This window comes from Notolabrus celidotus, chromosome 19 (genome assembly GCF_009762535.1).
Source record: "Notolabrus celidotus isolate fNotCel1 chromosome 19, fNotCel1.pri, whole genome shotgun sequence".
NCBI classification, from domain to species: Eukaryota; Metazoa; Chordata; class Actinopteri; order Labriformes; family Labridae; genus Notolabrus; species Notolabrus celidotus.
This window is the reverse complement of record NC_048290.1, coordinates 15,569,937-15,582,243: the sequence shown is the minus strand read 5'-3', so window position 1 is coordinate 15,582,243 and position 12,307 is coordinate 15,569,937. Positions and strand designations below refer to the sequence as shown.

At 38.2% G+C, this 12,307-nt stretch overlaps 1 protein-coding gene across 1 annotated transcript in view; it reads right to left on the bottom strand.

The window, feature by feature from the left end:
* Window positions 1–3,039: 3,039 nt before the first annotated feature.
* vldlr (very low density lipoprotein receptor) overlaps window positions 3,040–12,307 on the bottom strand; it is an 80,321-nt gene continuing 71,053 nt past the window's right edge. Inside the window, exons 17-19 of the mRNA XM_034709092.1 lie at window positions 7,724–7,801; window positions 6,504–6,673; window positions 3,040–4,276 (exon numbers count right to left, since the gene is read on the bottom strand). Of these exons, the coding sequence (XP_034564983.1) occupies window positions 4,241–4,276; window positions 6,504–6,673; window positions 7,724–7,801 (284 nt within the window). The 3' untranslated portion in view covers window positions 3,040–4,240. The remainder of the gene's footprint in view (window positions 4,277–6,503; window positions 6,674–7,723; window positions 7,802–12,307) is intronic.

The following is a 12,307-nucleotide window of genomic DNA, read 5'->3' as shown; positions in this document are numbered from 1 at the left end:
CTTAAAAACAACTGACCTGCAAGACGACACATCCTTGAAACATCCCGGTAACTCCAACACCGTCTACACAGACAGCGAACATCTTGCACAAAACCTTGATCACAAACACTCAAGACAACAGTAGAGATGTGTAAACATGCATGAAGGAAAGAGGACTGTTTTCAGAAAGAATCAGGTCACTCACACACACACACACACACACACAGTTGTCACTCACACACACAGTCATGAGTTAAGAAGTGACGCTCGTGCTCTGCTGCGGCTGAATGAGATGATCTGGGTGCTTAAAGTTTTAAATACTATTATCCTCTTTTATCCATCTCTTGATCTCTTTCTCTCCTCCCACTTATTCCAACAGCTCATAACTTAACCTATCTGTCTATCGGGGGGATGAGTGGAACAGCTGAACTCAGTATCAGATTGATAAATTAAAACTATGTGTGGTAATGTTGATATTATCTGATATCATACTGAAGACAGGTGATAGAATAAAGGGAGAGAGACTCAAAAAAAACCAAGTCCATCACATGCAAGTGATTAAGCAGTGCTTGAGTTACATGCTTAATTCCTAGCTTTTACCAAACATCAACATATAAGTTTGTAGTTTAATAATATGTGTTAAGTTTTTAACAAACACAAGGTTACCTCAAACCAAAGTAAAGGCAAATTGAGAAACCTTAATGTAGATTTAGGCGTCCCTTGTGGGCACATTGGTACATCCCATTTGCTGATCTCACCCTGTGCATGAGTAGGATGTGTTTCCTGACAAAAACCTCACCTTACTTTATTTTAACTGTAAGATAAAGGAAAGAGATTAATCTTCCTTCTGACTGTCCCATTTATTTGTTTAGTTCAAGCTGAGGCACAAAATATCAATTTTAGTCTGTTTCATAGTCAGATAAAAACTCTTAACAGGAACTTTGATGCTTGAACTTGGGGCAAAGTCAGAGCTTTGTTATGTCATGACATACACAGCCTGAGGTTCTGCGTTTTGGCAATACACAGACTCAAAATCTTAAAGTATGAAAGAAACATTGTGAGAGTGCCTCAATATACACTACCAGTCAAAAGTTTGGAAACACCTTCTCATTCAAAGGTTTGTATTTATGTTGATTATTTGTAACACTGTAGATTAATACTGAAGACATCAAAACTATGAAAGAACATATATGGAATTATTGAATGAACAAAAAAGTGTTAAACAAAGCAGAATATGTTTTAGATTTTAGATTCTGTAAAGTAGCCCCCTTTTTCCTTCATGACAGTTTTGCACACTCTTGGTATTCTCTCAGTCTGCTTCATGAAGTGGTCTCCTGGAATGGTTTCTAATTAACATGAGCCTTGTCAAGAGTTCATTTGTAGAATGACTTGCCTTCTTAATGTGTTTGAGACCATCAGTTGTGTTGTTCAGAGGTAGGGTTAGTACACAATGGATAGCCCTGTTTGACTACTGTTGTATCCAGATTATAGCAAAACCAGATTATTTCATAGTTTTGATGTCTTCAGTATTAATCTACAATGTTGAAAATAATTAACATAAATAAAAAACATTGAATGAGAAGGTGTGTCCAAACTTTTGACTAGTAGTGTATTTTGAAACTGTAAGCAAAGTATCATAGTTTTCTAAACTTCATTTTAGTTACCCTTCAGATCAAATAACACAACGTTCTGTGTACAGCTGCTCTTGTATTCCTCACAGTCCAAGTCGTGTTCAACATCATAGCATTACTATCTGTTCAGACTGAGGAGAGGAATTAAACTTTTTCTTTCAGTTTAAAAGTAAATCTTTGCACTTTTTAAATAATACATTTTATATTTTAAATTCAAAGTGACGGACTGTATTTATTTTTGAAGATATGCAAGTCAAGCATGAGGTGAAGATAGTGTACAGTCACAAAAGCTCTGAGTAGCCTGGCAGACAAGGTATAAGACGCTAAATCACACATCAGGTTTTTTTAATATCAATTTTCAAACAAATGATTATTTCTTAAGAATCAAAAATATTCAATTGTTAGGTGGGGTTAAAACTGTGTTTATTATTAAAAGGTAAATTTCAAGTTAAGATATTTGTCAATTTTTTAACTTTTTCACAAAAAATGTACATTGGTTCTAGATTTTTTTTACTTTTATACATTGTTTTTCCCCTCTTGATATGCCAGCACACCATGTTCTGAAATATGAGTATGTAATCATGTGATGTAACGGTCATCATTTAATGACAGTGTTGGGTCGGCCTATAAGGAGGACTGAGTGTTTGTTTTTTGGTTTAATTTTCTGTCAGGGTCAGAAGACGTTTAACAGATGTTCAGCTTTTTGTTTCTGTTGATTACTTTTTAATTAAGACATGCTGGCAGGCTGACCTGACAAGTCCCATATTTACATTCAACCTCAACCTTTAAACTTGGGTGGAGATTAATCCTGGCTGCAGTTTGACTGAGATAATGAGCAGATGGAGCTGGATTCTTTCCAAATACAGCTCTTTAAATGCTCTCACTACATCTTAATGCACATCTCTGAAACACGCCTCCTCCAATTAGCCATCAGCTCTCGAGTCTAGAGTCATTCTTCTCTTCTCACAATGGGAGAAGATGGAGGCGCACTGTCAATATGAAGGAAAGTAAACACTCCAAACGACTCAAACTTTGAATTGTGAGAATGTTTAAGTCTCCCAGTTTAGTGAAAAATCTCAAACATACATAAAGCAGATCTTAGGTCTTGTTTTTCATTTCCCCACCCTTTCGTCATTCCATCATTCCTTTGGATAATACCGTGTCAGACCACTAGGACTGATGAGGTCTTATTTGGAGGACACTCTTTGTAGGGAAAGTCTTTCCTCTTTGTATTTCTGCATTTTTAACTCAATGTGGTGTACGTTAGGGTTTGAATTAAATACTTTTTTCTTGCAAAGGAGACTTTTAGATTGTTGTAATTTAGGATGTTACATTTGGACCCAAATTAAGTCAGTTTTCTTTGGACGTCTAGTTACGTACACTGTTATGAGCACACAGGAAAGCATTGAAGAGAAGACATGACGCCACGTTTTGAACAACGTTGTGGATTAGGTTTTAATTCTCAAGTGATTTGCAAATCAGCTTCTTCACAGATACACACCTCTTTAAGTTCCCCTCACTGTACAAGGCTAGAAAAAGTTCACAGCAACAGCACATAAACATACAAAATATTTTTACCAAATTCAGTTCTCTCTTTTTTTACTCGTTTTTTTTAAGCTATTTCTTTCTTGTTAAATTACATCTGAACTCTAACCCTGGTACGATGCCCGACCATAGCAAAAAATCGATTTCAAGTCAAATGTATACAATCTTATTTACACAAGGAGCATTAGAACAAAGTGCATTGAGGAGAGTCCTGATCGAATGTCATGATGGAGTCATATTTACAATGTTTACAAATGCTTTAACCATGGTGATCCTTACACAGCTTCTATCATAATAATAATAATAATAATAATAATAATAATAATAATAATAATAATAATAACAACAACACTGATTGAAACAAACCGCCTGTAAGAATGCACCACAGGAGGTACCATTTCAAGGAAAATATAAATTAAATTAAAGAAAACATACATCTTGTTTTACCGCCAAAAACATGATCGTACAGAAATATTCACACGTCTGGGCCAGCTGGACTAAAGGAAGCAAGAAATAGAGTGTGGACTGAGTTCTCCCATCCTTTACCGCCCTGAATATGGTCGAAGGAAGAGTCTCAAACCACCTTTTACAACCGGATACTGATGGCTCGGTTCCAGTTTTAAATCCCGTCCAGCACAGCTGATCCATTTTCAGAGAGAAATGCTGCGCACTTTTTCTCAGTTTTCCATTGCAAAGCCCGTCAAGAGTGATCAAAATTGTGGAAATTCACGCAGTTCTCTCATCTGTTGCAAATAGATCACAAATGGGAAGCCAAAAAAGATGGGAAGCTGTCCACGGCCCAAAAATACAGAAGACCAAAAGGCAAAAAAAAACCAAACAAACAAAAAGTCTTCACTTGGACGCACCGACTGAAAACAGTTCTGACACTTAATTCATTGTAGTATTCACATAATAAATAACATTTCTTCCGGTCATCCTCTCCACTGATGATGATAAATGCACTTCAGAAGGCATGTGGTCGCACTGTAAGGGCTGCTGCTGCTGTGGCTGCTTTACGGACAACCGCCGGCACGGGGACGAGGAGGTGCCACGCAGCGCTGCAGGTCGCCGTAAAAAAAAGACGATCATGATAAATCGTCGTCTGTGCTCACTATTGAAATCTGGAAACACAGAGAGGGACGGGGAGGAGAAAGGAGATGATGATTGTTTCATTGAAAAATGTTTGATTTGACTGAAGACTGAAAGTAAGAGAAAAAATGAGCCTGCTCCGTCACAAAAACTAGAGATTGATTGGGTGTGTATTTATCCTAATATAGATATAAATAGAAGATTTAACTTTCCTTTAAATGCAGAAAACAATGTCTAAGCGTGATTCAGAATATTTTCCTTGTGTAGTTTGCAAAGCATATTACGCTCAGACTCCAAGCACAGTCTGCACCACATGTAGCAGAGCAGATTGTGGTCTGCACAAGAAACTACAATTAAAGAATTTACAAGGCATTTTGTTGAATTCTAAAAGTGATTAGTCCAAGAAAGCAGCCTTCTAGTTGTTTTAGCATTCTATTTTTTTTTTATCAATCCACATATACTCCAGCTCAAAAAACCCTGATGGCGACAACAGTTTAATTTCCTCCCTCTGAAAGGAGTCAGTATGAGTTTTAGATGCACAGGTAAGACCAGCGAGAATGTTTATTGAGCTCAGTTGTTCCACTTGAAAATGTACAGGGATGCACAGTAATAACGACATCATCTGTGTCCGCTCTAACATAAAATAAAAGCAAGACACTGATTTTCATTTCTCCTAATAGGACATGCTGATGAAATGACACTTGACTGTTCAGACGACTTTATGGCAATGTAACGGCATCTTTAGAACCTTACAGAAAAATTAACAGACCACCGCAAGAAGACGTTTGTGTTTGAGTAAGATGACAACGTCGTTTGTTTCACTGTATAAGTAACTTCTCAATAATTACTCCTTAGATATTCACATTTCAGTCTTTTATCTGCATTAAATGATGACTGGTGCAGGAATTTTCAGACCTTAACATTTTTAAACAACAGAATATTTTAACTCCTGAAGAATTCAGAAATTAATATTTGGTAGAATAACTGATTTTGCCAGAGGAGATCAGACTTGCAGAGTCAGCCCCTTGTTTTATGTCATTACTGAAGCAACACTTTTACAGGAAAGCTTTAATTTTGTGATTTTCTTTAATGTTAGCTCTGATTTTAAGGGTCTGTTTTATAATTTTGTATGTTTTACATTTTTTATTTCATTTTATTGCTTCATTTTGCTTTGCACTTTTTTTTTTTGCCCAATGTGAAGCACTTTGTTAACTGTATTGAAAAATGCTATATAAATAAAGTATTATTCTTATTATTTTTAATTACAGCTTTCATGTGTCTCGGCATGCTCTCCATCAGTCTGTCCTATAAGTTTGGTGACGCAACGCCACAGGACACAAAACAAGCAGCTCTGCTCCGTCCGACAGCTCGTCAGGTGATCCAATCATTCCTCGAGTGAAAGGAGATGTGGCTGTTTTGAAATTCAACAGATACATTGAACAGAGTTACTTCCATTCATGTAGAGACACTGATTTTAAATGATCTCTTATTTTGTTTCCAGGCCGGAGAGCATGTGTGAGACGTAACCTCCGTGTCACGATGCCAGGGAATGTTTACATTTTGAAAAGCAGAGCATGTTCTGTCTGCATCTGCCCGTGGGCCATCACAATACCAGCCTGCATAATAATATGTAAATGCCACACTACGAGCGAGGCATGATGCCGCCTGTAATTAGTGACAAAATATATGTGCATACATTGGCAGTGGAATCAGTGATGGGCCAAAATGAGTTGAACCATTTTAGCATATTGGCCTGAAGTCAAATATTTGGAATCCTTTAAAACAAAAGGAGGGAGAGAGAACATGACAGAAGTTGTTTATTTCTGAGGAGCAGCATCCTGCAGCTATTTCTGACCTTTAACGCTCTCTCTGTGTGAATGAGCAGATGTTTCTGCCTCAGCTGTGAGGGTGATGTCAGAGGTTTGTGTCCATCTTGTGGCTCTGGCCGAGCTTAGGCCTAATCTGTTTAATCTGTGTACACAGAGATGTGCCCTGTGGACAGCCAACAATGCTCTTAGGATTACTGAAGGCTACAGGGTCACGGTGAGACTAGAGGTTGTTAACGTGCAGCCTTAACCCGATATGCACGGATTAAATTATCTTAACTGCTGCTCAGAAACTTTGGATTCAAAACAAGATGAGAGTGACTTTTAATAAGAGTTGTCATGTAAAGGAAACTGTCTCTAAAGGTTGTCATGTTTCATTTAGTCGACCGCCGTGATGCAATTATGCTGAGCAGCTAGGTGTTTGTTTACTCACAGCTGGGTACGTGTGTCCCACGTTGGCACCGTGTCGGGTGATGTCGATGTTGAGGTCTTCTTCTGTGGTCTTCAGGTAGACCGGGTTGTCGAAGTTCATGCTCTTCTGGTTCTTCAGCGTCCAGTTTCTCCACATCAGGTAGCCGCCTGCTGCAGCCATCGCCAGCAGCACTGAGAGAGGGAAAGAGTGACACAGAAAGTTATCAGATTAACAATAATTAAGAATCAGAATTACCAGATTAAGAAAGAAACTCTGGCTCAAATATGTGTATTTGTGGGAGTGTGCTCAGGAACTGGGGAGTCAAAAGTTCTCTGGCAGCTGAGGAGGTGTCAGATCACTTCCTGGGGCAGTGGCAGCGCCCGCACTCAAACATCTCTCTTCTATTTTGTATTTATCTTATTTTATTTTTATTGTGCCATTGAACATTTTCATTCCACAATATTTAAGACATAACGAGCATACGACATTCTTCTGAGCTCTTGGAATACAGTTTAAAACTTATATCTACATTTTAGCCTCTTTGGACTTGATTTTCTTTTTTTGTGGCAAATCAAAAACATCCAGAGAGAAAGTATCAAAAATAAAGTAAATCAAGCAGTAACAGCACTTTGGCTTTATAAACTTTTGAATTATACCAATAAAGTATTACAACACAAAAGAATTAAAGTGAGTAACAAGAATAGAAGTAGAATAAATTAAAAATTAAATTAAAATTAAAACACATGAATGTTCCTACAATGCATCTAATCGACAAAGTCAGGTCTCAGAGGTTTGACATATTTCACCCTTTTTGCCCAGTGTAATCTGAAGACTTCTAGCTTGAAATTTAAAGAGAAATGTATTTATTTTTCACTTAAAAGGACTATGCATATTAATTAACATTTTTGTAAATATGCCAGAATTAGCTAAGGCTAGTTTACATCTGTAGTCCCTTGCCAGATGTTAAAAAGGCTCCCTAAAAAGATCAAGATTAAACAACAAAAGTCATATAAAGTAAAATAAAATGAGAATAAAAAAGGGAGAGGAGAAACCACAACACTGACTAAAAGCTACATGAGGAGATGACATGACAGTCTTTGAGGAAGTGGCCATGGACATAAAATACGCAGAGTAACACTATCAGGAAGCTTCTAGTGCATGAGCTTAGGATGTGTGTGTGTAGCATGTTTCAATGACAGACTCTTTGTATAGAAGTGTGTGAGTTTGAGTTCTCCACTCACAGACGGGCAGGATGGCCCAGGCAGCAGCAGAACCTCTGGCTGTCGAGTCCACCTGGATCGAGGTGCTCACATTGGCTTCTGAAAGACGGAAACAATTCAGACGTCAACACTTCCAAACTGAAATCAAGTTTTGGCAGGTTAACTTATGATCTATCGAGGCTGAGTCCAGCTGACGACTAAATTCCCTTTATAAAAAAAATTTAAACTTCAACACAAAAAAAAAATGTTGGTGCCAGAATTTAATTCTCTGTTTATTTTGATTTCATTATTTGATGAGATGAGGGAGCACAGAGTTATGTAGTTGTAAATGCACATTCAGTATGATCATGAGGCGGGACCTTGGCTCCAGTTAATCCAGTTAATTGGATCATTGGATTACTCCGTGTCGGAGTAAACTACATGTGGATTTGTCCGATCATTGATGACTCTCTCGTTGTCTTAATGCCTATTAATTAATCCTCCTGTAAACACTTCCATCATGTTGTTCTTGTGTCATGACTGCTCCTTTTTTAACATGTAGTACTAGAGACTTTCCGAACTGACATCTGCTCCATCCTGGGCGTGAAAGCTACACCCACGTGTAAGCCAAATACAGCTTAAGCTGGAAATTAGTCATCACTTTCACCTCTAGGTCAGATGTATCATCAGAAGACAAAAAAAAAAAGGAAGATATGCTAGACTCCTGTGATGGTTAATCTAGGTGCCATTCTGCATGCTCGGGATGACACCTGAAGAGATCTGCTTCACATCTCACACAACTAGGTCCCCTAATTATTCCAGGAGGAACTGAGTTATGATCCCAGAAAATCAAAAGAAGTGGATAATACATGGACAGAGATTAAATGGGTTTGGTGGCATTCCCTTGTTTGTTCACTAGGTGCTGCTCTTGGACTGAGCCTGCAGACTAACAGTAACCAGTGCAAGGGTTAGTATTCAGATAATCTCTGTGATGTAAAAATGCTGAACACCATGAGATGAAACATCAACTTTTTAACTCAAAAAGCCGTGGCAGAGATCGGCCGGTGGTTTAAACAGCGACCCTGTTAACTGCCGACTTTCAGCCGGATGCATCCCTCATAAACGTCTTTAGACGATCATTAAATATCTGATGAGGGTATTTTGAAATCTTAATAATAAACTAAACTAGTTTGCATTCCCAGGAACTCCCTCTGTGTTTCAACAGCTGTGTGAACTCCACAAACACCGACACGTTCAGCTGAAGGTCTCCAGCTTACAGGGTCACTTTTAAAACCATAACACCAGGAGAGACGCATTCACGGTGGGCTGAGAGAAGACTACTGTTACAAGCTGCTAAATCAAGAGATCACAGCTTCTTTTGAAAAATACACACACATACAAAAAAGATAGAACAAATAAAAACAAATGAAAGAAAGAGAAATCAAGTGAATCACAGATGTGTGTGATGTTGTTGTGGAAGGCGGACAGAATAAAAACACTGTGGTTAATCTACCAATCAGACACTTTCAGCATTGCAGGCCCTGCCACCTGAAAGTCCCGGGACCTTTTAAAAGTACTAGCCCCCCAAGCAGGGGCTTTTATCTACCCCTCACCTAAATTTAGACCCTGGGTCCACTGGTCGAAACGCACATAGTTCCGGGGTAAAGTTCCTCCGGTTGAAAAACGCCTCAAAAGGAACTCGTGTGAATGGAAATATTTAACCAAAGTCCGGGCTCAAAAACAAAACAAGGTCAAACTAACTGAATAGATGTTATTAGAGGAAATGCTGTAATAGGAAACAACCAGGAACTCATTGGATAAAATTCCTCTGGGGACCTGTTGCTAAGTAGGTTATTTGTTTCTACTTTCAAGCTCTCTAATCATACTTTAAAACTTGCGTCTGAAACGTGGGTCAGGTTGAAAAAATTTAAATTATCATTCAGCTCAAGTCTAACCAAGAGACACCATGACCATGTAGATGCACATTAAACAGGACACAGTAGCAGATCCCTGATTATTTTAAGTCTAAAAAAGGTAGCACAACAAAGTTTGGGAAAAAGGAAAACAAAGGAGAACCAAATGTGTTTCTTTCAGCAGAGAATCCTCCTGAGCTGTATGCTATTCACAGCTCAAAGCCTGAGCTATTTTTTTATCAGTGATTTTTTTTTTTACTGTACATGAGTTGGGATGTAATCCAATGAGGAATGTGTTAAAAATAAATTAGGGGAATGAGTTCATTAAATTAAAATCAAAACCAAATAAAAACCTCATATATATCTTTATTCTGTTTGAAACTCATTCACCCCAAATGTGATAAACCTGATCAGAATTTTTTACACTTCCTTTTAAACTCTAGGTGATAAAACCATGAAGTATAGTTTTTTATTTGTTGCAGAGGTACTGGCTGTTTCAATAAGTTGCTCATCATTTACAAAAAAATACACTGAAAATAGAATAAAATCTAACACACATCACAGAGTGATAGTGTCTAACACATTACTCAAAAAGCCATGGCCAACTCAGAACTTGACTATTAAGTTAAAACTTGCAAAAAACAACTTTTAACCTCATTGGGTCCTGTCTACCAGAGATGAAAAAGTATACTCACAAACAGCATTGTGTTTCAATGTCTCTTCTCCTAACCTTGTTCTGCTTGGAAAAATCAACCCACTGAATCAGTGAAGGTTAATCATTTTGACATCAAACCATCTGAATGAGTCACAAGGTGAAATCATTGTTACATTTTCTTTGACAGATTCATTTTATTTCTTTAAAATCTGACCTTCAAACTCTGCAGATTCTTATTTTCTGTATTTAAAAGAATCTGAACTGACAGCAAAACTAACTTTTGTAAGGTTACTTTAACATTCAGAGTGATGGCTTTCATATGACTGAATCCTCTGTAGAATCAGAGTGCTTCAGTAAATCTGCGTGTATACTGTATATCCATGATTGGACAAAACTGTAGTGCAGGAAAACAGTTAACCTGATCTTACAATGACTAAAATCAGGCCTGCATGGCTTAGCTTCAACCTCAGTCTTTGTTCATCCTCTTTAAAGAATCAGTTTCATGGGCAGCAGGTTACAAAATCTAAGTTCTGGGCTATTTACAGAGTTGGTGGCATCTGAATGAGCCAACATTTACCGCTGTCCCACAACACCCTGCACATATGTACATTACGCAGACTGTAGTCTCTGTGACGTCACACATTGGGTTCTGCAGAGGTGTTTTGAAGCCCAACTGTGGTGGTCGCCATGTTGGAAATACTGTCTCAGAACAGACAGAGGTGAAGCTGAGGTGAGCTTTTAGCCTCCGGGCTAACAGCTGCATTGAACCCAACTGACTGTCAACTCAACCATGTCATAATTATTCAAATATATGCAAAACTCTTAGCCTTAATAACAAAATTGGTGAATTATTAATATTTTCACCCTCAAACAGTTTGAGGGATAAATAAATAAATGAATAAATAAACAAATGAGCAATACAAACTTACTCCTTTTTTTAAAAAATCAGGCTGTAAATGTTTAATTCTGCTGTAAAAACTGGCCTTTTAAAATGTGTTCTAATGGGGGTTCCTCTGCTTTTGAGCAACCTCAAGTGGACACTAAAGGAACTGCATTTGTTTTACACCTCTACATTGATCTTGTTTGTCAAAACTGGAGGCTAAATCATCATGTTTAATAAAGATGTTTGGTGGCAAATGTTTACTGCTCACTAAAGCCTGCACTGATCAGCAGACTGACAGGGCTTCAGAGTGTGAACGTGTGTGTGAATGCATGAATGTGACTTGTAGTGTAAAAGCACTTTGAGTGGTCCAAAGATAAGTGCTGCATAAGTACAGTCCATTAATACATGAAAAGACTTCTGCAGTCCTGTAAAATAAGAGCTTTGTAATGGCAGAAAGATTCAAAGGCTGTGTTTAGTAGTACAGAAATATTTCACCATGGCTTTCATCTTTGAGTCCTACAGAACAGCAGAGCCAAAGTGCACCGAGCAGAAGAAAGCCAAGATCGAATTATCCCATGCATACCTCAGGCTACTTGACCACGAGTTCCAAATCAAGCATAAACAGACTTAAATCAGTTATCTCTAATGCACCAAGCCCCGAAGCACATCAGAGTGTGCACCATAACCCAGCAACAGACAGCAAAGCACAGAGCAGAGGGAAGACATCTTCAGGGATGCAGCTAAAGAGAGGGAAAGACAGCCAACTCTGAGAAATAGAAATGTCCATACAGCAAGGCGGACACAAGAGGGGACTTTGAATTTGGCTTAAGTACAAAGAAAATGCAAATGAAGCCAAAAGGAATTAAGAGACAAATTCCCCGATTAGCAGAGATAATAAAAAGAAAACCTGAATCCAAACAAAGGACGGGAAAAGTCACTTTAAATACATTTAAAAAAGCCCAACATGCTTTAAAGCCAGCCACCATCGCGGAGGCAGGAAGCAGAGCAGGAGACAGCTGGTGGTGTTACCTGGGGGCGGCTGTATTACAGGTTTCCCAGCATCCTTTGAGGGAACTTTGGTCGAAGGTTCTGTCACAAAAAGAGCCAAGAGTCATGCTTTTGTTAACAAAACCTAAGAAAGAAACGGCATTGGGCTGCAGAAGCTGCCCTATTTT